Below are 17,083 nucleotides of genomic sequence, written 5' to 3' on the forward strand. Positions count from 1 at the left end.
GTCCTGCAGAAGCATTTGCAACTGGGAATGCCAACAAATGAAACCTGCCCCTTTCCTTCCGTCTCCTGCGGGCTCACCGGTGGGCCTGATGCCCAGTCAGAGATCAAACTTGCCAGGAGAGGTGGACATGGGGTGGCCGCCCCCAGGGCCGGTGCAGGACAGTGGGGAGCAGAGAGGAATTGGGGGCCCTGTTGTTCCACTTGTGCCCCTGCTCTGGGCATCCGGGCACCAGACCAGGTTTCTGTGATGTGATTGGTGACCCCTCCTCCACCCAGTGCTTTCTGGGTCCCTGCATAGGGACCCAGAACCGAGATCTGTCTTTGCTCCTGCCGTCCCTTCTCCCCCAAGGAGACGGGGAGCGGGGTGGGGGGCTGCAGCTGGGGACATTGTAGTGTGGGGACATCTGGACAGGACCAGCCTCCTCCCAAAAGAAGTGCAAGGTTCCAGGCGTGAATTCCCAAGGACAGCAGCCACAGAGGATGAATAAATACCATAACCCTCCCCCGGAGGGGGGCCTCTCAGGGGAGCAGGGCGCCATCTCCAGCCTGCACCCCCAGAGCATCTGCAGGGTCAGTGTCAGGTTCTAAGCTCCCATTGGACGAGCCAGGGGCAGGCCGCCCGCCTGACTCATCCCAGCCCAGTCAGGAGAGACTGGTCCCTGGGCTGGCCCTGTCTGGCACCCCACAGGTCTGCTGGGTGGAGCTGGGATGCATGGCCGGGTCCTGGGGCTGGAGGGGATGGGAGTCCACCACGCTGGGGACCACCGGCAGCCTGCAGAGGGAGCAGAGGGAGGAGTCAAGGTCAGAGCCTGTGGTTCAGTGACATCATGAGGGAAAGCAGCCCAGCTACGCCCCTCCCCAGTCCTGTCTGCAGAGCAGGGCAGCAAAGCTCCAGGCCGGTGCCCAGCAGGGCCGTGGGGAGGTGGGCAGCTGAGCCTCCTGCCAGGGGACTGCTGGGTGACCACACAGGGTGCCCATATCCCTGGGATGTCTGGAACTGTGGCAGGGATGGCCAGAGGGCATCTGCTTCTCCTCCTGCCCTAGCGTGCCGTCTGACTGGCAACCTAGGCATGGCACCCGGCGGTGACCAGGGTGGAGTGGTGGGTGATCTCTGCCTTCCCAGGGCCTGGGACGGAGCCTGTGTCCCCCTCCAGGTCCTTCCGCCAACCTTACCTGCCCTGCCCCAGGAGCTGTGCCCACAGCCTGCTACAGACCTCCAGGGTTGCACCTTTCAGCTGGTCCCGCATCCAGCGCAGGTCAGCTGGCACCTCAGGCAGCCACAGCGCCAGCCTGTGGGGAGGGGCCACATCAGCTTCCTGAGGATTCCCCGGGGTCAGCAGGAGTGGGAGGCAGAGTTCATGATCTGGGAGACACAGATTCCACAGCGCTGTGGGGAAGCCATGGGTGGGAGGGGCAGGCGTGGGGTCAAGCTGGCCCCAGGGAGGGCCCAGTTGTCCTGCTCATTGGCTGTGCAACCAGGGAAGGTCAGACAACCTCTCTGGGCCTCAGCCCAGTTGCTGTCTCTAACAGACTTCATCCCTCTTCCCTCTCTCCACCCCATGCCCTTTCTCCACGCCTTCCCAATGCTGGAAACTGTTCTCCAACGTCCTCTTACTCAGAACACCATGGCCACCACTGCTGTCATGACCGAGCCAGTGGCAGAACTGATGTGCTTGGACTGCACCAGCACCACAGCAAACTGGGCTGGGGACTCATGTGCTAGACATCCAGGGCTCCCATATGCCACTGTGCCTGGGAAGGGACACCTCTGAACTATGACATGACCGTCATCTCCCTTGCTAATGCAACCTCTACCTGCAGCCATGGAAACACTCAGAGTGAATGCCCCTGGAGTCTGGGCCAACTCTGCAAAGACTAGATCTTACACTTATTCTTTTTCATCTCACCCTGAGGCCTCAGCAAGCAGCCTGACACACAAGGAAAATCCTCAGCATAAAGCTCTCCCAGCCTGGGAGACCATGGCTGACCACACCATTAACTCAGCACGGACCAGGACCGAGACCTGTGGTTCACTGCCACAGAGTTCCATCTAGAGAACTCTGTGTGTGTGTGTGTGTGTGTGTGTGTGTGTGTGTGTGTGTGTGTGTATGCGCACACGCGCACGCACACGCTCGCACTGGGACTCCTCTCTGTCTGACCCTTCACTGTATCCCCTCCTATCAGGACATAGACACACCCAATGGCTGCAGGGTCCTGGGTGTCCAGACCATGTGGCCATCTGGTACAGCGCACCGGCCACTGTCTTCAGCCACACCACCTCCCCTTTCTAGCCCTGGAATGGCCCTCTGCCCTTCTGCCTGAGGACCCTTGCACGGACTGCACCAGATTCCTGCAGTGCTGCTCCCTCTCTTCCTTTGCCTAATGGAGTCTGGCCCAGCCCTCCGCTGGTAGCTCACACATCATCTCCTCTGGGCAGCCATGCCCGGCCAGGCGGCCCTGCGGGAGGCATCATCAGTGGGAGAAGCTGAGGCCCAGCGGGTGACGGTAGGACTGGTGCGGGCTGTGGGCTCTGTGAAGCCGGGAATCCGGCCTCGGTCCCGCTGTTCCCGGCCAGCGCGTGGCCCCAGGGGTTCGGCCATCACCCGTGGCGGACAGGGTAAGGCCAGCAGTCCATGAACCACCAAGCTAGCCACAGCCAGGCGACTCTGAAGGGCGCTCCCTGCTTCACAGAAAAGACAGATGGGGCCCAGAGAGCCGACCCGGCCTCACAACAACCCTGGTCCCAAGTTACCCGAGGACCAGAGCTGCCTCTGTGAGGCTCTGCTGAGTGGAGGCCGGGATCAAAGGCCAGGGAAGGGGCAGGAGCAGAGTGCGGACCGGTCCTGAACACAGTAGCCCCGCCCCACCCACTATGGCCAATCACAGCAGCTGTGCCCCGCCCTGCCCCGCCCCCGCAGGCCAATCACAGTGGCTGTGCCCCGCCCCGCCCGCCCCGCCCACTGGTGGGGCCGGCAGGAAGCCAGGCAGCCCAGGTCCTCCGAGGAGGGCAGCCGCGCCCTGCCAGCTCTGCCTACCCCGAGTGCCTGGCCCAGGCCCGCGGTCCCCGCTGAGCCTCACCTCCTGCTCCGGAAGTAGACATACTCGAAGGGCAGCGTGCAAGGCAGCAGCAGGTACGTCAGTGCCCGCCCGGGCACTGAGCACTGGAAGCGGGCCCAGAGCCCCGGGTCCCTCGTGCAGGCCTTCCGGAGAGCTGCGGGAGAAGCCCCATGCCAGCCTGGGCCCGGCCGGCCGCCCCCCCGGCGCCCGCGGGTGGCCAGGAGCCCATCGGGTCTGGGCAAGGACCAGCCAGGATGGCTCTGCACTGGGAAGGCGCAGCAAGGCCCAGAAGGCCATCACCTCCCACCTCTCCTTCCTCTTGCCTCCCAGCAAGGCCCACTAGGTTCCACGAGGCTCCCCAACTCTCTCTTGGTCAGCTGTCCTCCCATGGATCTTCTGGCTCTCCCTGTGCAACCCCAGGTCCTTTGTAAATGCTATGCCAACTGTCCCGATACGCAACATTCTCACCTTTCTTGGCCAACATTTCTCATCTCCCTTTGGGGCCACTTGGGCTAATCGCACACCATTACCTGGACCTGTGGAATCATCTCATGCTTTCCTATCCTTGCAACTTTTTTCAGAGTCACTAGGGCAGAGCCTAGTTTTCTGTTAGCTGGTTGGCAGCTTGAGAAGTCCCTTCCACTGTATGTGCCATGGTTGCTTTCCAAGCCTTGCTCATGGAGGACACGAGCCCTCTCTGGGGGGTCTCTCCTGTATACCTCCACTTCCCAGCCGCAGACTGTGTCCCTTCCTTCTCTGAGCCTCAGTTTCCTCATCCATAAATGGGGTGAGGACCACAGAGATGGCCAGGCTGAGGGAGGGATGCCTGATGGCACATAAAAAGCCCCTTGCCTTCCAGGTACTGGTGGCTCACCCCTGTAATCCCAGCTACTCAGGAGGCTGAGATCTGAGGATCAAGGCTCAAAGATAGCCTGGGCATAAGATTTGTATCTCCAAAACAACCTGCAAGAAGCCAGGCTAGAGGCATGGCTCGAGTGATGGAGCACACATTGAGCAAACCAGCTGTGGGGGAGGGTGCTGGCTGGGGAGGGGAGCGGTGGGGTGGGGGAGAGGGTGCAGTACCGGCCTCCAGCTCCGGCGCCAGTTGCTCAAAGTTGGGCACGTTCTTCACCAGCACGCTGGGCACGTCCCAGCGTACCGACAGGCCGACCTGCCGGCCCCGGACATGGTGGACTTCTGGAGGCTTCTCCTCCGGGGCCGGGGGCTCCTTAGACATCAACAACCACAGAAGTGGCTCCCTGGTGAGTCCTGGGCGTGGGGAGAGGAGACCACAGTCAGCACAGACATGTGCCCCTCGGCACCTGAGCTTACCCCAGCTCTAGGGCCCCCAGCTGCCCCAGGCACCAGCACAGCTCCTGCCTAAGAGTGGAGCTGTGGCCCAAGTGGTAGAGAGCCAGCCTTGAGCAAAAAAGCTAAGAGACAGTGCCCAGACGCTGAGCTCAAGCCTTAGGCACGCACGCGCACACGCGCACACACACACACACACACACCACAAATAAAGGGGATTCAAAGTTAGCATCAGCCCAGGCCAGAGTGTGGGCTACATTTGGATGGAGGCACGGCTGGGTGTGAATCCTGGAGCAGGGCCCAGGAACCCGCACTGCCCCCAGCTGCTGGCCCAGGTCTCCAGCCCAGGCCACTCCTGGCTCAGCTCTCTGCATGGCCTCTGCCCCTACCGGCCTCTTCCTTGGGTCTTTTTTTTTTTTGGGGGGGGGGGTCCAGTCGTGGGGCCTGAACTCTGGGCCTGGGCACTGTCCCTCAGTTCTTCAGCTCAAGGCTAGCACTCTACCACTTGAGCCACAGCGCCACTTCCGGCTTTTTTCTTTTTGTTTATGTGGTGCTGAGGAATCGAACCCAGGGCCTCATGCATGCAAGGCAAGCGCTCTACCACTGAGCCACCTTCCCAGCCCCTCCTTAGGGCCTTTAACCTAGTTACTCACACCTCAGCTAGTCACAAACCAGCCTCTGGCTGCTGCCTTCAGGACGCCCTCCTGGCCTGTGCCCCCCACCCCAGCTCCGAGTGCAGTGCCTCCTTCAGGCCTCCAGGCTCTGCCCTTGTCCCTGCCTTCTCTGTCGTGTGCCAGGTCCACCCAGCCTCTGTCCCCAGCGTCCTACCTACCTCGAGTCTCCAGGAACCGCAGGGCATCCAGGTAGCCTTGTCTGCAGTTGTCAGCCACCACCTGTCAACACACCAGCCAGGGAGGGTGGGCGGGCCTGGGCCTCCCCAGGACCAGTGGTCACCACCAGAGAGCAGTGTTCCTCTGGGTGAGGTCCCAGCATAGGCCTTGGCCCGGGGTGAGCCCCAGAGGCCCCCTCCAGGGAGAGAGACCCACGGGAGGTCGGGGAGCTGGTAGCACAGATCTGCCCTGGCCAGAGCGGGGACTCTGGGAAGCAGAGGGCTGGGCCTCAGCCTAGCGCCCGGCAAGTCTGTGGGTGCTTCCCTTTGCCTGTCTGGGTACAGTGCTATGACCAGCCTAGTGGGCAGAGGAGCCCACATGCCCACACTGCCTCATCAGAGACCACTGCAAGGAAGGGGCATTGCAGGCCGGTAAGGGAGTGCCCTCCCCCCTCCCCCCCCCCCGACCCCCCTGGTGTGACCACTCTGAGAGCCCTGGCCTCCTCTATGAAAATGCAGCAGAGAAAAAGCTGGGCGCCAGGGGTTCACGCTTATAATCCCAGCTACCTGGGAGGCTGAGATTTGATCATTGTGATTCAAAGCCAGCTAGAGCAGGAAAGTCCATAAGATTGTGTGTGTGTGTGAGAGAGAGAGAGAGAGATGGCGCTTGAACTCAGCGCCTGGGCACTGTCTCTGAGCTTTTGTGCTCAAGGCTAGAGCTCTACCACTTTGAGCCACAGCACCACTTCTAGTTTTCTGGTGGTTCATTGGAGATAAGAGTCTCATGGACTTTCCTGTCCAGGCTGGCTTTGAACCATGATCCTCAGATCTCAGCCTCCAGAGTAGCTAGGATTACAGGTGTGAGCCACCGGTACCCAGCTCTATAAGACTTTTATGTCCAATGAACTATCAAAAAGCCAGAAGTGGAGCTGTGGCTCAAGTAGTAGAGTACTAGCCTTGAGTGAAAAAGCTCAGGGACAGCACCAAGGCCATGAGTTCAAGTCCCTGGACTGACCCACATCAAAAAACAATGGAGCAAAGAGTTTATGCTGAGCCCAGGGCTGTAGGGGAGCCCCGGAGTAAACCAGAACTTAAGGGGTGAACAATAGCGCCCCGCACATGAGGGAGAGTCAGCTATGGGCAGGAACTCCAGTTTCCTATCCATTTTGGTGTGAGTCTGTGTTCTGCCTTCCCTCCAAGAGGCAACCTGGCCACGACCTGGTGCTGCAACCCGCCCACGGCCAACACTGCTGGTCTGGACTGCTGGATCTCAGCTCTGCTATTTCCCGGCTGTATGACTCTGAGTAAGTTGCTTCATGTCTCTGACTCTCAGTGAGGATCCCCAAGAAATGGAGGTGATGAGAGGCAGTGCTGGCAGAGCCCTGTCTAGGATGGCCCAGCGGGGGGGGGGGGGGGAGGGGGGAGCCCGGCTCTGGCGCCCAGCCTCTCCCCCCCCCACGTCCCCACCCCAACCTGGGCCCAGGCTGACTGATGTCTGCTCACAGATGGAAGGAACAGCCAGAGGCCGCCCAAACCCCGGATGTGGATCGAGGGCCCAGAGCCTGTGGGGATTCGGAGTCTGGGGCGCAGGGCCTCCCCTGCCACCAGCCTCCCACACCTGGCCAGACCTACCTCGGGCTTGGGGGGAATGAGGGACAACAGTCCGAGGAAGAAGTTGGTGGTGGAGATCTGAAAGCTGGCGTTGAAGGCGTTGAGCTCGTGCAGGCTGGCCGAGCCGCTCGGGGGGCAGATATCCACGGTCCCGGGGAAGGGCGACACGGTGATGGTGGAGGGACAGTCGGAGAACGGCAGGTTGTTGCTCAGAGCCCCGTCAATGTAGCGCTAGAATGGAGGAGGGTGGGTGGGCCGGCTGCCGTGCCCCCTTCCACCCGCCCCATGGGACTGGCTGCCCAGGCGGACCCTCTGGGGAGCTCCACTCTGCAGCCAAGCCCTGCAATGCAGGGTGCGGGGCGTCCCGGCCGAGGAGGGCACCCGGCACCCTGCGGAGGGGCCCTGGGGCCTGTGGGCAGCGGTGCTCGCAGAGCAGGGTGCCCCCCCAGGTCTGGTGGTGCATGCATGCTGCAGGGCTGCCAGGGGTCAAGGCCAGGCCTGGGCGCGGAGGGCCACACACTCACCTCCCCTCTGAACTCAGGGGGAATCATCCCACAGTAGAACGGGAAGTACAGCGTGCAGACCAAGGCCTAGGAGACAGGCGGGAGGACTCCTGTGTGGGTGCTCGGCCGGCTCTGGGCACAGTGCTGTTGTCCTGCCAGGGTCCTGAGCAGGAAGAAGCAAACCCAGCTCCCTCACCCCCCCACCTCTGCTGAGGGTACTTTGCTGCCCCCTACTACCCATCTCACTAAACAGAGGGCATTGGTGCTCACGCCTGGAATCCCAGCTACTCAGGAGGCTAAGATCTGAAGATCGTGGCTCAAAGCCAGTCTAGGCAGGAAAGTCCATGAGACTCTTATCTCCAATGAACCACCAAAAAGCTGGAAGCAGAACTGTGGCCCAAACTGTAAGAGTGCTAGGCTTGAGTGAAAAAGCTCAGGGACAGTGCCCAGGCCCTGAGTTGAAGCCCCAGGACTGGCACCACACACACATACAAAAGACACACAGAGGCACTGAACATTTCAACTACTGGGCCAGCTTCTGTGCTAAGAATCCAGGCCTGTCTCCCAAAGGCAGTTCTCTGCCACCCATCTTAACCCCAACAAATCACCTCTCCTTTATCCACTGGGAAATGGCATCTGCTCGCGGCAGTAAAGGCACCGACAGGTCCTGCTGTTAAAAGCCATGGAACAAGACTCTGATTTGAGTGACACCTGGGGCTGGGTATTGTTGGGGGGCAGAGGACAATCCTGTGTACTGTGGGGTGTTGAATCACACGCCTTACCTGGATGCACACACATTTGCACATGCATGCACACATGTACACATATGCACTGCATACACACACATATGCACTGCATGCACGCATGTATGCACATGCATGCATACAGGCACACATGTATTCACTGCATGCACACCCGCATGCACATGCATGCACACATGTATTCACTGCATGCACACATGTATGCACATACATGTGCACACACATGCACACTCATGTGCAGGCTCTGCCTCAGAGCCCATGGAGCAGGCAAGGCCACCCCCAGACAGCGCAGCTGCCCAGTGAGCCCCCCCTGTTCCAGGCAGGCAAGGACGCTGCGACAGACTTGGTGGCCCCAGCCGCCCCTCTGTGGAAGGCACCCAGGTCAAGCTGGCTCTGTCTTGGGGACCCTGGTGTGGGTGGCAGGTAAAGACCAGGAGAGGGTGGGTGAGAAGAGCTGTGGCTGCGCCTGGCCATGCACAAGCGTGTGCGCGCATGCACACACACACACACACACACACACACACACACCAGCCTCCACGCCAGGACCCTTTCTTTCCCTTGGGCCCCATCCACCTGGGACGGAGGCAGGGACCTACATTTTCTTTTTTGATGGGGCTAGGCCTGAACCCAGGGTCTTGGGCTGCCCTTTGAGCAGCCCCCACCCCCGTCCTGGCTCTCTTGTTTGTAGTTGGCTTTTCTGGCAGGAGTTTGGTCAGCTTGCCTGGGTTGGCTTGGGAAGGGAGGCCCTGCTTCGCCCCCGTGCTCAGCAGAAGGCCTTTTTGTTTTTGTTTTTATCTGTTCCAGTGCCTAGCACAGTCACAGGACCTAAAAACTGACCAGCATGTGATAGTTGCTCAGTAAATGTCCAGCCGCTGAGCCACATGCTCAGGAGTCTGGGCTGAAGGGGACAGGGCGGATTCTTTGGAAAGCAGCCCTGGGGAGGGGTGACTGCGTGGCCCTCCCCGGCCTGCCCAGTGCCCCAGGGGCTCCTCCGTGGCCCGTCTCCTGTGTGAACAGACCCTGGGGGCTCCGGTCCCTGGCTCGGCACTGGCCAGGCCCCCCAGGCAAGGTGGCACTGGCATGGGGTGGGGGTGGCCCCACGCCCTGCAACCCCCCACATCCCGCGACCCACGCCCACTCACCTGGATGAGCTCCTCCCGCGTGGCGAAGTCAGTGACGATGACGTTCTGGCCGTCGGGCCAGCGGGTTATGGAGATGCCCAGGCGCCGGGAGGCCAGGATGTGGCTGTCGCTGGGCAGGTGATCCTGCAGCTGCTGCTGGATGTGCTCGATGGGCGCGTAGGCCGGGTGGAGGATGCCCAGGCTCAGGCGCTCCACCTGCTTTACCAAACCCAGCAGGTTCGAGCAGCAGAAGTCTGCAGGGGCAGCGGGCAGGGCACGTCCTCAGCTGCCCGGGACCCTCCTGCCTCTCTTCTTCCTTTCCTCCCTTCCCTCCCTCCCTTCCTCTTTCCCTCATTCTCTCTCCTCCTCTCTCCCCCCCCCGCCATGCCCAATCCTGGGCATAGAAAGCCCTGGGTTCAAATGCTAAATCTTTGCCCCTAAGGGCCCCTGGGAACAAAGTCCCAGCCTGAGCCCTCGGAGAGCCCCTGTCTGCACAAAGGGAGGCCACGCTCCCCAGACCACACGGAGTGAGCCTGGGGCCAGGCTGGCTGCCGGAATCTTATGGTACGGTGCCAGGAGCCAGCGCCTTCTGAGCATACAAGGCCCTTCCCATCAAGAATCAGTATTGGCTGGTGCCTGCTGCGCACACCTGTAATCCCAGCTACTGAGCTCTAAGGATCATGGTTCAAAGCCACCCAGGGCAGGAAAGTCCCTGAGGCCCTTATCTCAGATCAACTACCAAAAAGCCAGAAGTAGAGCTGTGGCTCAAGTGGTAGCGTGCCAGTCTTAAGCAAAAACAAAATGCTCAGGCACACAGCCCAGGCCCTGAGTTCCAGACCCAGGACTGGTCATGGTAAAATAAATGATTGGGCCTTCCTCCCCATGCCCTCCCCCATCTCCACACCCTGGTACTACCAGACTCACCCACAGACTTGCCACAGATGATGCTGAGCGCGTTGAGGGCCCCAGAGGAGGAGCCGTAGATGCGGCGGGCACCCTGGAGGAGGTGCGGTGCGCGCTGGCTCAGGCAGTAGGTCACCCCCACATGGTAGAGGCCCAGGAAGCCGGCGCCGGAGAAGGACAGGTTCCAGCTGTCCTCCTCCTCCAGACAGCTGCAGAGGTGGTCCTCCCTGTCCTCCAGGTGGCTCATGGCAGGGGGCTGCAGCCGGCTGGGAGGAGGCAGAGGCGCCCTGATGGGGAAGGGGCAGCACATGCAGGTTGCAGTTGCTGGGGCCCCGCCCCCTGGGCTGGAGTCAGCTCCAGCCCAAGCCAATGAGGTTCTGGGCCACCATTACCCCCAGCCAGGCGCACCCAGCCAAGCCCCCTGAGGGCACTGGGCCTGCTCCACGCACACCTACCACTTGGCCAGCCCCAGGTGGCCTGGCACGGAGCCTCACCTGACCTCTGGTTACCTCAGCCGCCTCTGTGTCCCCATCACCTTGCAAAACAGGAAACAGGTGGCACTGAAAGAGGCAGCTGGATCCACGGCCCGGACCTCACTGCCCGGGGGTGTGCAGCTGTGCTGCTCCCGGTAGGCCTGGCATCTGGCTTCCACCCACAGCCTGCACACGCATGCACACGCACACGCTGGCATGAGCCACCAACGCCCAGCCTGTTCTCTTGGTGGCAGGACTGGGATTTAAACTCGGGGCCTCACACTCGCTGGGCTGGCACTTAGCCACTGTGGAGCTGCACTTCCAGTCCAGGTTTTTGCTGGTTATTTTGCTGATGGGAGACGTCTGCCCAGGCTGGCTTCAAACCTTGATCCTCAGATCTCAGCCTCCTGGGTAGCTAGGATTACCGGTGGAAGCCACCACATCCAGAAAGGATTTGTGAGGATTTCCGTTTGGTGGCCTGCATTTTGGGGCTCACTCAGGCCAGTAGAAATGGAGACCAATATGGGGGACTGACATCCGGCTGCATGCTCCAGGACAGACTGGGGTGTCTGATCTTGGCCTTGACGGGGGTGGGGGGCAGCCACAAATTGGACAGGAAAGGACAATGTTTCTGGTAGAATCTGGGGGCCGTGGGTCCTGAGCTGTGGTTTGGGGTGCATAGGCTCCTGGGAAGCCAACCTTAGCAGCACCTTTTCCACTTATCTGGCTGCGCTGAGCCCTGAAATCAGATGTGAGTTGTGGAGCCCAGAGAGGGGGCTGGGCTGGCAGGCAGGGAAGGCTGCCTGGGAGGGGTTTGGATGCCCCCTCTACCACCAGGGCACTGCTTGTGTGTTTGGGCATGTGTGTTTGTGCCTCCATGAGAGTGTGTGTGTGTGTGTGTGTGTGTGTGTGTGTGTGTGTGTGTGTGTGTGTGTGGTGTACACCCTCATTTGGCTTTTTCACTCAAGGCAAACACTCTACCACTTGAGCTACAACTCCACGTCCAGCTTTTTGGTGATTAATAGAGGCTAAGAGTCACACAGACTTTTCTGTCCAGGCTGGCTTTGAACTGCAATCCTCAGCCCTCACTTCCTGAGTGGCTTAGATGACAGGCCTGAGCCCTCAACGGTTGGTTAGGTGGTGCTTTTTTAAAAAATAATTATTATTATTCTTACCTTTAAGCAATTGTACAAAGGAGTTGCCACTCAGCAAAGCAGTTTAGGAATACAGTGTGTCTTGGTGGATATCACCCTCCACCTTCTCACCCACCCCTCCCTACCAACACACTCCTTCCCTCGCTTTTCTTAATTTTTTAGAATATGTCCTGAATTTATTTTATTTTATTTTTATCGGTTGTGGAGCTTAAACTCTGGGCCTGGGCACTGTCCCTCAGCTCTTCAGCTCAAGGCGGGTGCTCTACCACTTGAGCCACAGCGTCGTTTCCAGTTTTCTGGTGGTTAGTTGGAGATAAGAGTCTCATGGACTTTCCTGCCTGGGTTGGCTTTGAACTGCAATCTTCAGATCTCAGCCTCCTGAAGAGCTAGGATTACAGGAGTGAGCCACTGGTACCCGCCAACCATTTTATTATATGTATCCTATAATAGAATACATTTTTGTCTTATATGTATCCCATAATGGAATAACATTTATCAAATTAAACCAAAAAGATAGCCAGGCACTGGTGGCTCACACCTATAATCCTAGCTACTCAGGAGGCTGAGATCTGAGGATCAAGGTTATAAGCCAGCTTAGGCAGGAAAGTCTGAAATTCTTATTTCCAATTAACCAACAAAAAGCCAGAAGTAGAACTGTGGCTCAAGTGATAGATCACAAGCCTTGAGTAAAAAAACTAAGGAAGGGGCTGGGAAGGTGGCTCAGTGGTAGAGTGCTTGCCTCGCATGCATGAGGCCCTGAGTTAATTCCTCAGCACCACATACACAGAAAAAGCTGAAAGTGATGTGGATGAAGTGGTAGAGCACTAGCCTTGAGCTGAAGAGCTGAGGGACAGCGCCCAGGCCCAGAGTTCAAGTCCCATGACCAAAGAAAAAAACCACAAACAAAAAACAAAACAAAACAAAATGGCTGGGAAGATGGCTCAGTGGTAGAGTGCTTGCCTTGCATGCTCGAGGCCCTGGGTTTGATTCCTCAGCACCACATAAACAAAAAGAAAAAAGCCAAAAGTGGCACTGTGGCTCAAGTGGTAGAGCGCTAGTCTTGAGCTGAAGAGCTGAGGGACAGCGCCCAGGTCCAGAGTTCAGGCCCCATAACCAGACACCCCCCCCCAAAAAAAAAACAAAAACCCTAAGGAAGAGTACCCAGGCCATAAATTCAAGCACCATTACCAGCACAAAAACACACATAATATAATACATTAGCCATTTTCCCTCCCTTCCTCCCTCTCTTTTTTTTTTTCTTTTTGCCAGTCCTGGGGCTTGAACTCAGGGCCTGGGCACTGCTCCTGAGCTGCTTTTGCTCAAGGCTGGCACTCTACCACTTGAGCCATAGCGCCACTTCCAGCTTTTTCTGTGGATGTGGTACTGAGGAATTGAACCCAGGGCCTCATGCATGCTAGGCCAGCACTCTACCACTGAGCCACCTTCCCAGCCTACCTCACTCCCTCTTTCCTTTTTCCTTTCTTTTCCTCCCTCCTTCCTTTCCCCCTCAGAGGCTGAGCCAAACTCACACAGTGACCCCAGCTCTCTTCTCCACTTCCACTGCCTCTTTCCCTCTCCTGGGGTACCCACTGGCCACCCTGAACTCCGAGACCCATGGCTGGGTGCCTGGACCGTGCTGGAACAAGCTCCCAGACTAGATGCCAGGCTCTGTGACATTAGGAACATGGGCAGCTAGCTCCCTGGGCAGGTTGAAATAGGTTCAGCTGATGCTGGTGCAGCCCTGCACCCTCCCAGGGATGCCCAGGCCCCTCCCCCTGGAGCCTGGGAACCAACCCTTGCCCTGTGTCTCAGTCCAAAGTGTCTCCTGACCCCTGTGGTCAGACAGTTTCCCCTCACACCCGCCAGATCTGCAGGTGGCCAGCGCCAGTCTGATGACAGGACACGGGCCAGCCCCACCTGCCTCTGCTCCAGGGTGGTGGGGGGTTGGCTTGGCTCATGAAAGGCAGAGTGCCAGAAGGTGAGAGGTGCTCTGGTCACCGTGCCAAGGAACCTGCCAGCCATGGCATGGTCTAGTGGCCCAGAGAGCAGGAAGAAAAAGCCTGCGGGAAAGGAGGTGACAGCTAAGGAGGAACTGGGGCCTCTACCTAACTAACTACCTACACACACACACACACACACACACACACACACACACGCACACACATACACACACACACATGTCACCCATCTGTCCAGACATCTGAGAGTTGCCCTTGACTCTGACATATATATATATATATTCTATATATGTATATATATTCTATATATGTATATATATATATATTGTGTGTGTGTGTGAGTGTGTATGAATTCTCAACTGGTTACTGGTGGCTCACACCTATCATCCTAAGCTGTTCAGGAGGCTGAGAGCTGAGGATCAGCGTTTGAAACCAGCCCCTGCAGAAAAGTCCATGTGACTCTTATCTCCAATTCACCAGCTCAAGTGCCAGGTACAGTGCCAACCTTGAAGAGGGATAAAAAAGACATCTCGGGGACAGCACCCAAGTCCTGAGTTCAAGCCCCAGCACTGGCAAAAATAAAATAGTGAATTGTGAGGAAAGGGCCAGAGGCGCTGACCACCAGCATGCGGGAGGCCGCTGGCCCCGGCTCCCTGCCCGCCCGCCTCTGCAGAGCCCTGTGATGACCGCCCATCGCAGGGCTATTTCTGGAGTTAGTGCCCAGTGGGGAACTCTGAGCCAGCAGCCTTGCGTGACCCAGTGCCCTTTCTTTGGGAGCAGATATTTGTGTCCTGGGGCCCGGGGGATGGGAGGCTGCTGTCGGCCATGCCCACTCCCTCAGCCTGACCGGAGATCTGCCTGGGAGCGCCAGCCGCTTCTCTGTCCTCCATCTGTTGTCCATCCCAGCTGCAGCTGGGGCTTCTGGCCCCTTTCCCTATACCTGTTTTCTTTTAATTTGTCGATATCAGGGCTTGAACTCAAGGCCTGGATGCTGTATTTCAGCTATTTTTTTTTTTTGGTCAAGGCTGTGGTGCTCTACCACTTGAGCCACAGCTCCACTTCTGGCTTTTCTCTGAATCTCTTGGATTTGTCTATCTGAGCTGGCTTTGACCCACCATCCTCAGATCTCAGTCTCCTGAGAAGTTGGGATCACAGGCGTGAGCCACCAGCGCCAAAAGCAGCCTCTGAGTGGCCTCTGACGATACGGTTTTCCTTTGTGCGCTGACTGGTGTCCTTCTCCGACTGCCCGTGGTCCGGGCCCCACTGAGCAGCAACACAGCTGGGTGTTGGTTGGCCCCCAGGGTGGGAGGTGGGTTTGGTGTCTGGCTGGCTGACCTGCACTTCTCTCCTGTGCTCTGAGCTTCCCATCCCCAGACGGGATCTGGGTGCTGTACTTTAACAAGCAACCCCCTTGTCCAGGCATGGTGGAGCACGCCTCTGGTCCCAGCTCTTGGGAGGATCTGGAGGTAGAGGCCAGCCTGGATCATACAGTGTGTGCAAGGCCAGCCCTGACTCCCCATGAAGGTCACTGACCCTGTACAACTCACCTCAGCCTCCACCCCCGCGCACACCTGAGCTGACAGCGCACCTTGCTGAGCTCAGGCCCCAGCCCCCCCCTCCCCCCGGCCTGCGTTCTCCAGCCTCCCCCATCCGGTCTGGTGATCTCCTTCCACGGCCAAGCCATTCCCCACACCCACTGGCATCCCCAGCGGCTGCTCTCCACCCTCACCTGTTCCCGGAGTCTCTCCCCTGCTCTCTCAGGTTCTGTGCCTGGTTGGGTTCCCTGGCCGGGGCCTGGGAATTAACCATGAAGGGAGACAGATTAACTAGAGAAAAGTCAAGGCTTAGCGGCATATGTACTGGGGAGGCACTTGGAAATCAATACTCTTGGGTAAAGGCCAGTAGACCGGGTAAACAACCCCAGGCAGAAGCGGAGAAGAAGATAAAAAGGACAGAGCAGGAGGCAGTTTGGGCCTCCAAAAAACCAGAAACAAGCCAGGCATCAGTGGCTCACACCTGTCATCCTAGCTACTCAGGAGGCTGAGATCTGAGGATCACAGTTTAAAGTCAGCCCGGGCAGGAAAGTCCATGAGACTCTTATCCCCAATAAACCACTAGAAAAACCAGAAGTGGCGCTGTGGCTCAGGTGGTAGAGCGCTTGCCTTGAGCTGAAGAGCACAAGGACAGTGCCCAGGCCCAGAGTTCAAGACCCACAACCAAAAAACAAACAAAAAAAAACCAGAAACAAACTAAAAAATTATCAAAAAGCAGAAACAAAGTTTCTATGAAGTTGGGAAAGTCAAATAAAATCTCAAATGTTTTCACTTTCTATTTTTTGTTTTTATTTCTATTTTTTGTAAAGGTCAAATAAGATTTCACTTCTTCCCTCCCTCCCTTCCTTTGGTCTTTCCCTCCTTTCTTCCTTCCCTCCCTCCCTCCATTTTTTGTGCTAATAGTGGTATGGAAACACATGGCCTTAACTTTCCACTGGAGGCTGGTGCTTTACCATTTGAGCCACACCTCCACTCCTACTTTTCCTTGGGTTAATCACTGATACGGGTCTCTCAGATTTGTCAGCCAGGGCCGACTACAACCACAGTCCTCAGCTCTCAGCCCTCTGAGTAGCTAGGCATGACTGCTGGTGGCAAGTTTGGCCACACCTTCATGCTATAAAGTATTAAACAGTATCCAGCCAGCCAGGATAGACCTCCTAGAACCACTGCCCAGTGAGTGGGGGTAACTGGGGGTGGGGGTTTCATGTCCACAGGCCCTGGGTTGTTCCGTCCCTGGCACCAAAACAAACACAAAATTACGTACTTAAAGGGATTTGATGTGACCCCCAAGTCTTCAAATAAGCAGGCATAAGTAATACATGGAGACCTCTGGCGGTCACCAGACATTAAACACCGATCACAGGAGGCCAGGGCACTTCCTTCCACCTGCTCAAGTGTGGCTGGCCTAAAACAGATTAAGTAAGAAGGAAGACATTCAGAGTGATTAATAGGCAAAGGGGAAAAAATCCAGAAAGGATTTAGTGAAGAAACTCCAATGGGAACAGTGGCCTGGAGGTGATTTTTGGAACATCTTGTGACTTACCTTGTGGCCAGCTGCCATGTTGACTGAGTGACCTTCAGGCAATCCACAGGCACTTAGCTTTGCAGGTGAGCAAATCCCCACCCACCATGACACTCGTGGTTTGACTTCCAGGCCTACAAACGCCTCTGCACACGTGGGAAGGGTTTATGACTCAACAAGAGCCCAAGTCTAAAGGCCTCAGGGCAGTTGCTCAGGTCGAGCCTGCCCAATTCCCACCTAGAGAATGTGTTCTGGTGTTCCCGGAGCATGCCTATCCTATTCTCACGAAACCCCTGCTTCTAACTCTGAATTCTTTCTCTGATGAGACAAG

General features: G+C 57.6%; 1 protein-coding gene across 1 annotated transcript; it reads right to left on the bottom strand.

The window, feature by feature from the left end:
- Positions 1–237: 237 nt before the first annotated feature.
- On the bottom strand, positions 238–16,791 carry Pnpla5 (patatin like phospholipase domain containing 5). The gene is made up of 12 exons (XM_042697920.1): positions 16,774–16,791; positions 15,407–15,471; positions 10,602–10,751; positions 10,114–10,379; positions 9,211–9,443; positions 7,329–7,394; positions 6,826–7,035; positions 5,197–5,257; positions 4,140–4,325; positions 3,078–3,210; positions 1,173–1,289; positions 238–771 (listed from the first exon to the last, which is right to left on the bottom strand). Exons 1-12 carry the CDS (start codon positions 16,789–16,791, stop codon positions 642–644), a joined length of 1,635 nt encoding a protein of 544 aa, XP_042553854.1. The 3' UTR covers positions 238–641.
- Between the last annotated feature and the right edge of the window lie 292 nt (positions 16,792–17,083).

The sequence above is a fragment of the Dipodomys spectabilis genome, unplaced genomic scaffold, assembly GCF_019054845.1.
Source record: "Dipodomys spectabilis isolate Male_0828 unplaced genomic scaffold, ASM1905484v1 ptg000230l, whole genome shotgun sequence".
NCBI lineage: Eukaryota > Metazoa > Chordata > Mammalia > Rodentia > Heteromyidae > Dipodomys > Dipodomys spectabilis.

Bases quoted from the DNA above. Each gene is read 5' to 3' on its own strand.
- Pnpla5 (XM_042697920.1), bottom strand. The intron at 5,258-6,825 runs GTAGGTCTGGCC...GTGTGTTGACAG, and splicing joins TCATTCCCCCCAAGCCCGAG to GTGGTGGCTGACAACTGCAG. The intron at 772-1,172 runs GTAAGGTTGGCG...CTCCCTCTGCAG, and splicing joins CAGCTCCTGGGGCAGGGCAG to GCTGCCGGTGGTCCCCAGCG.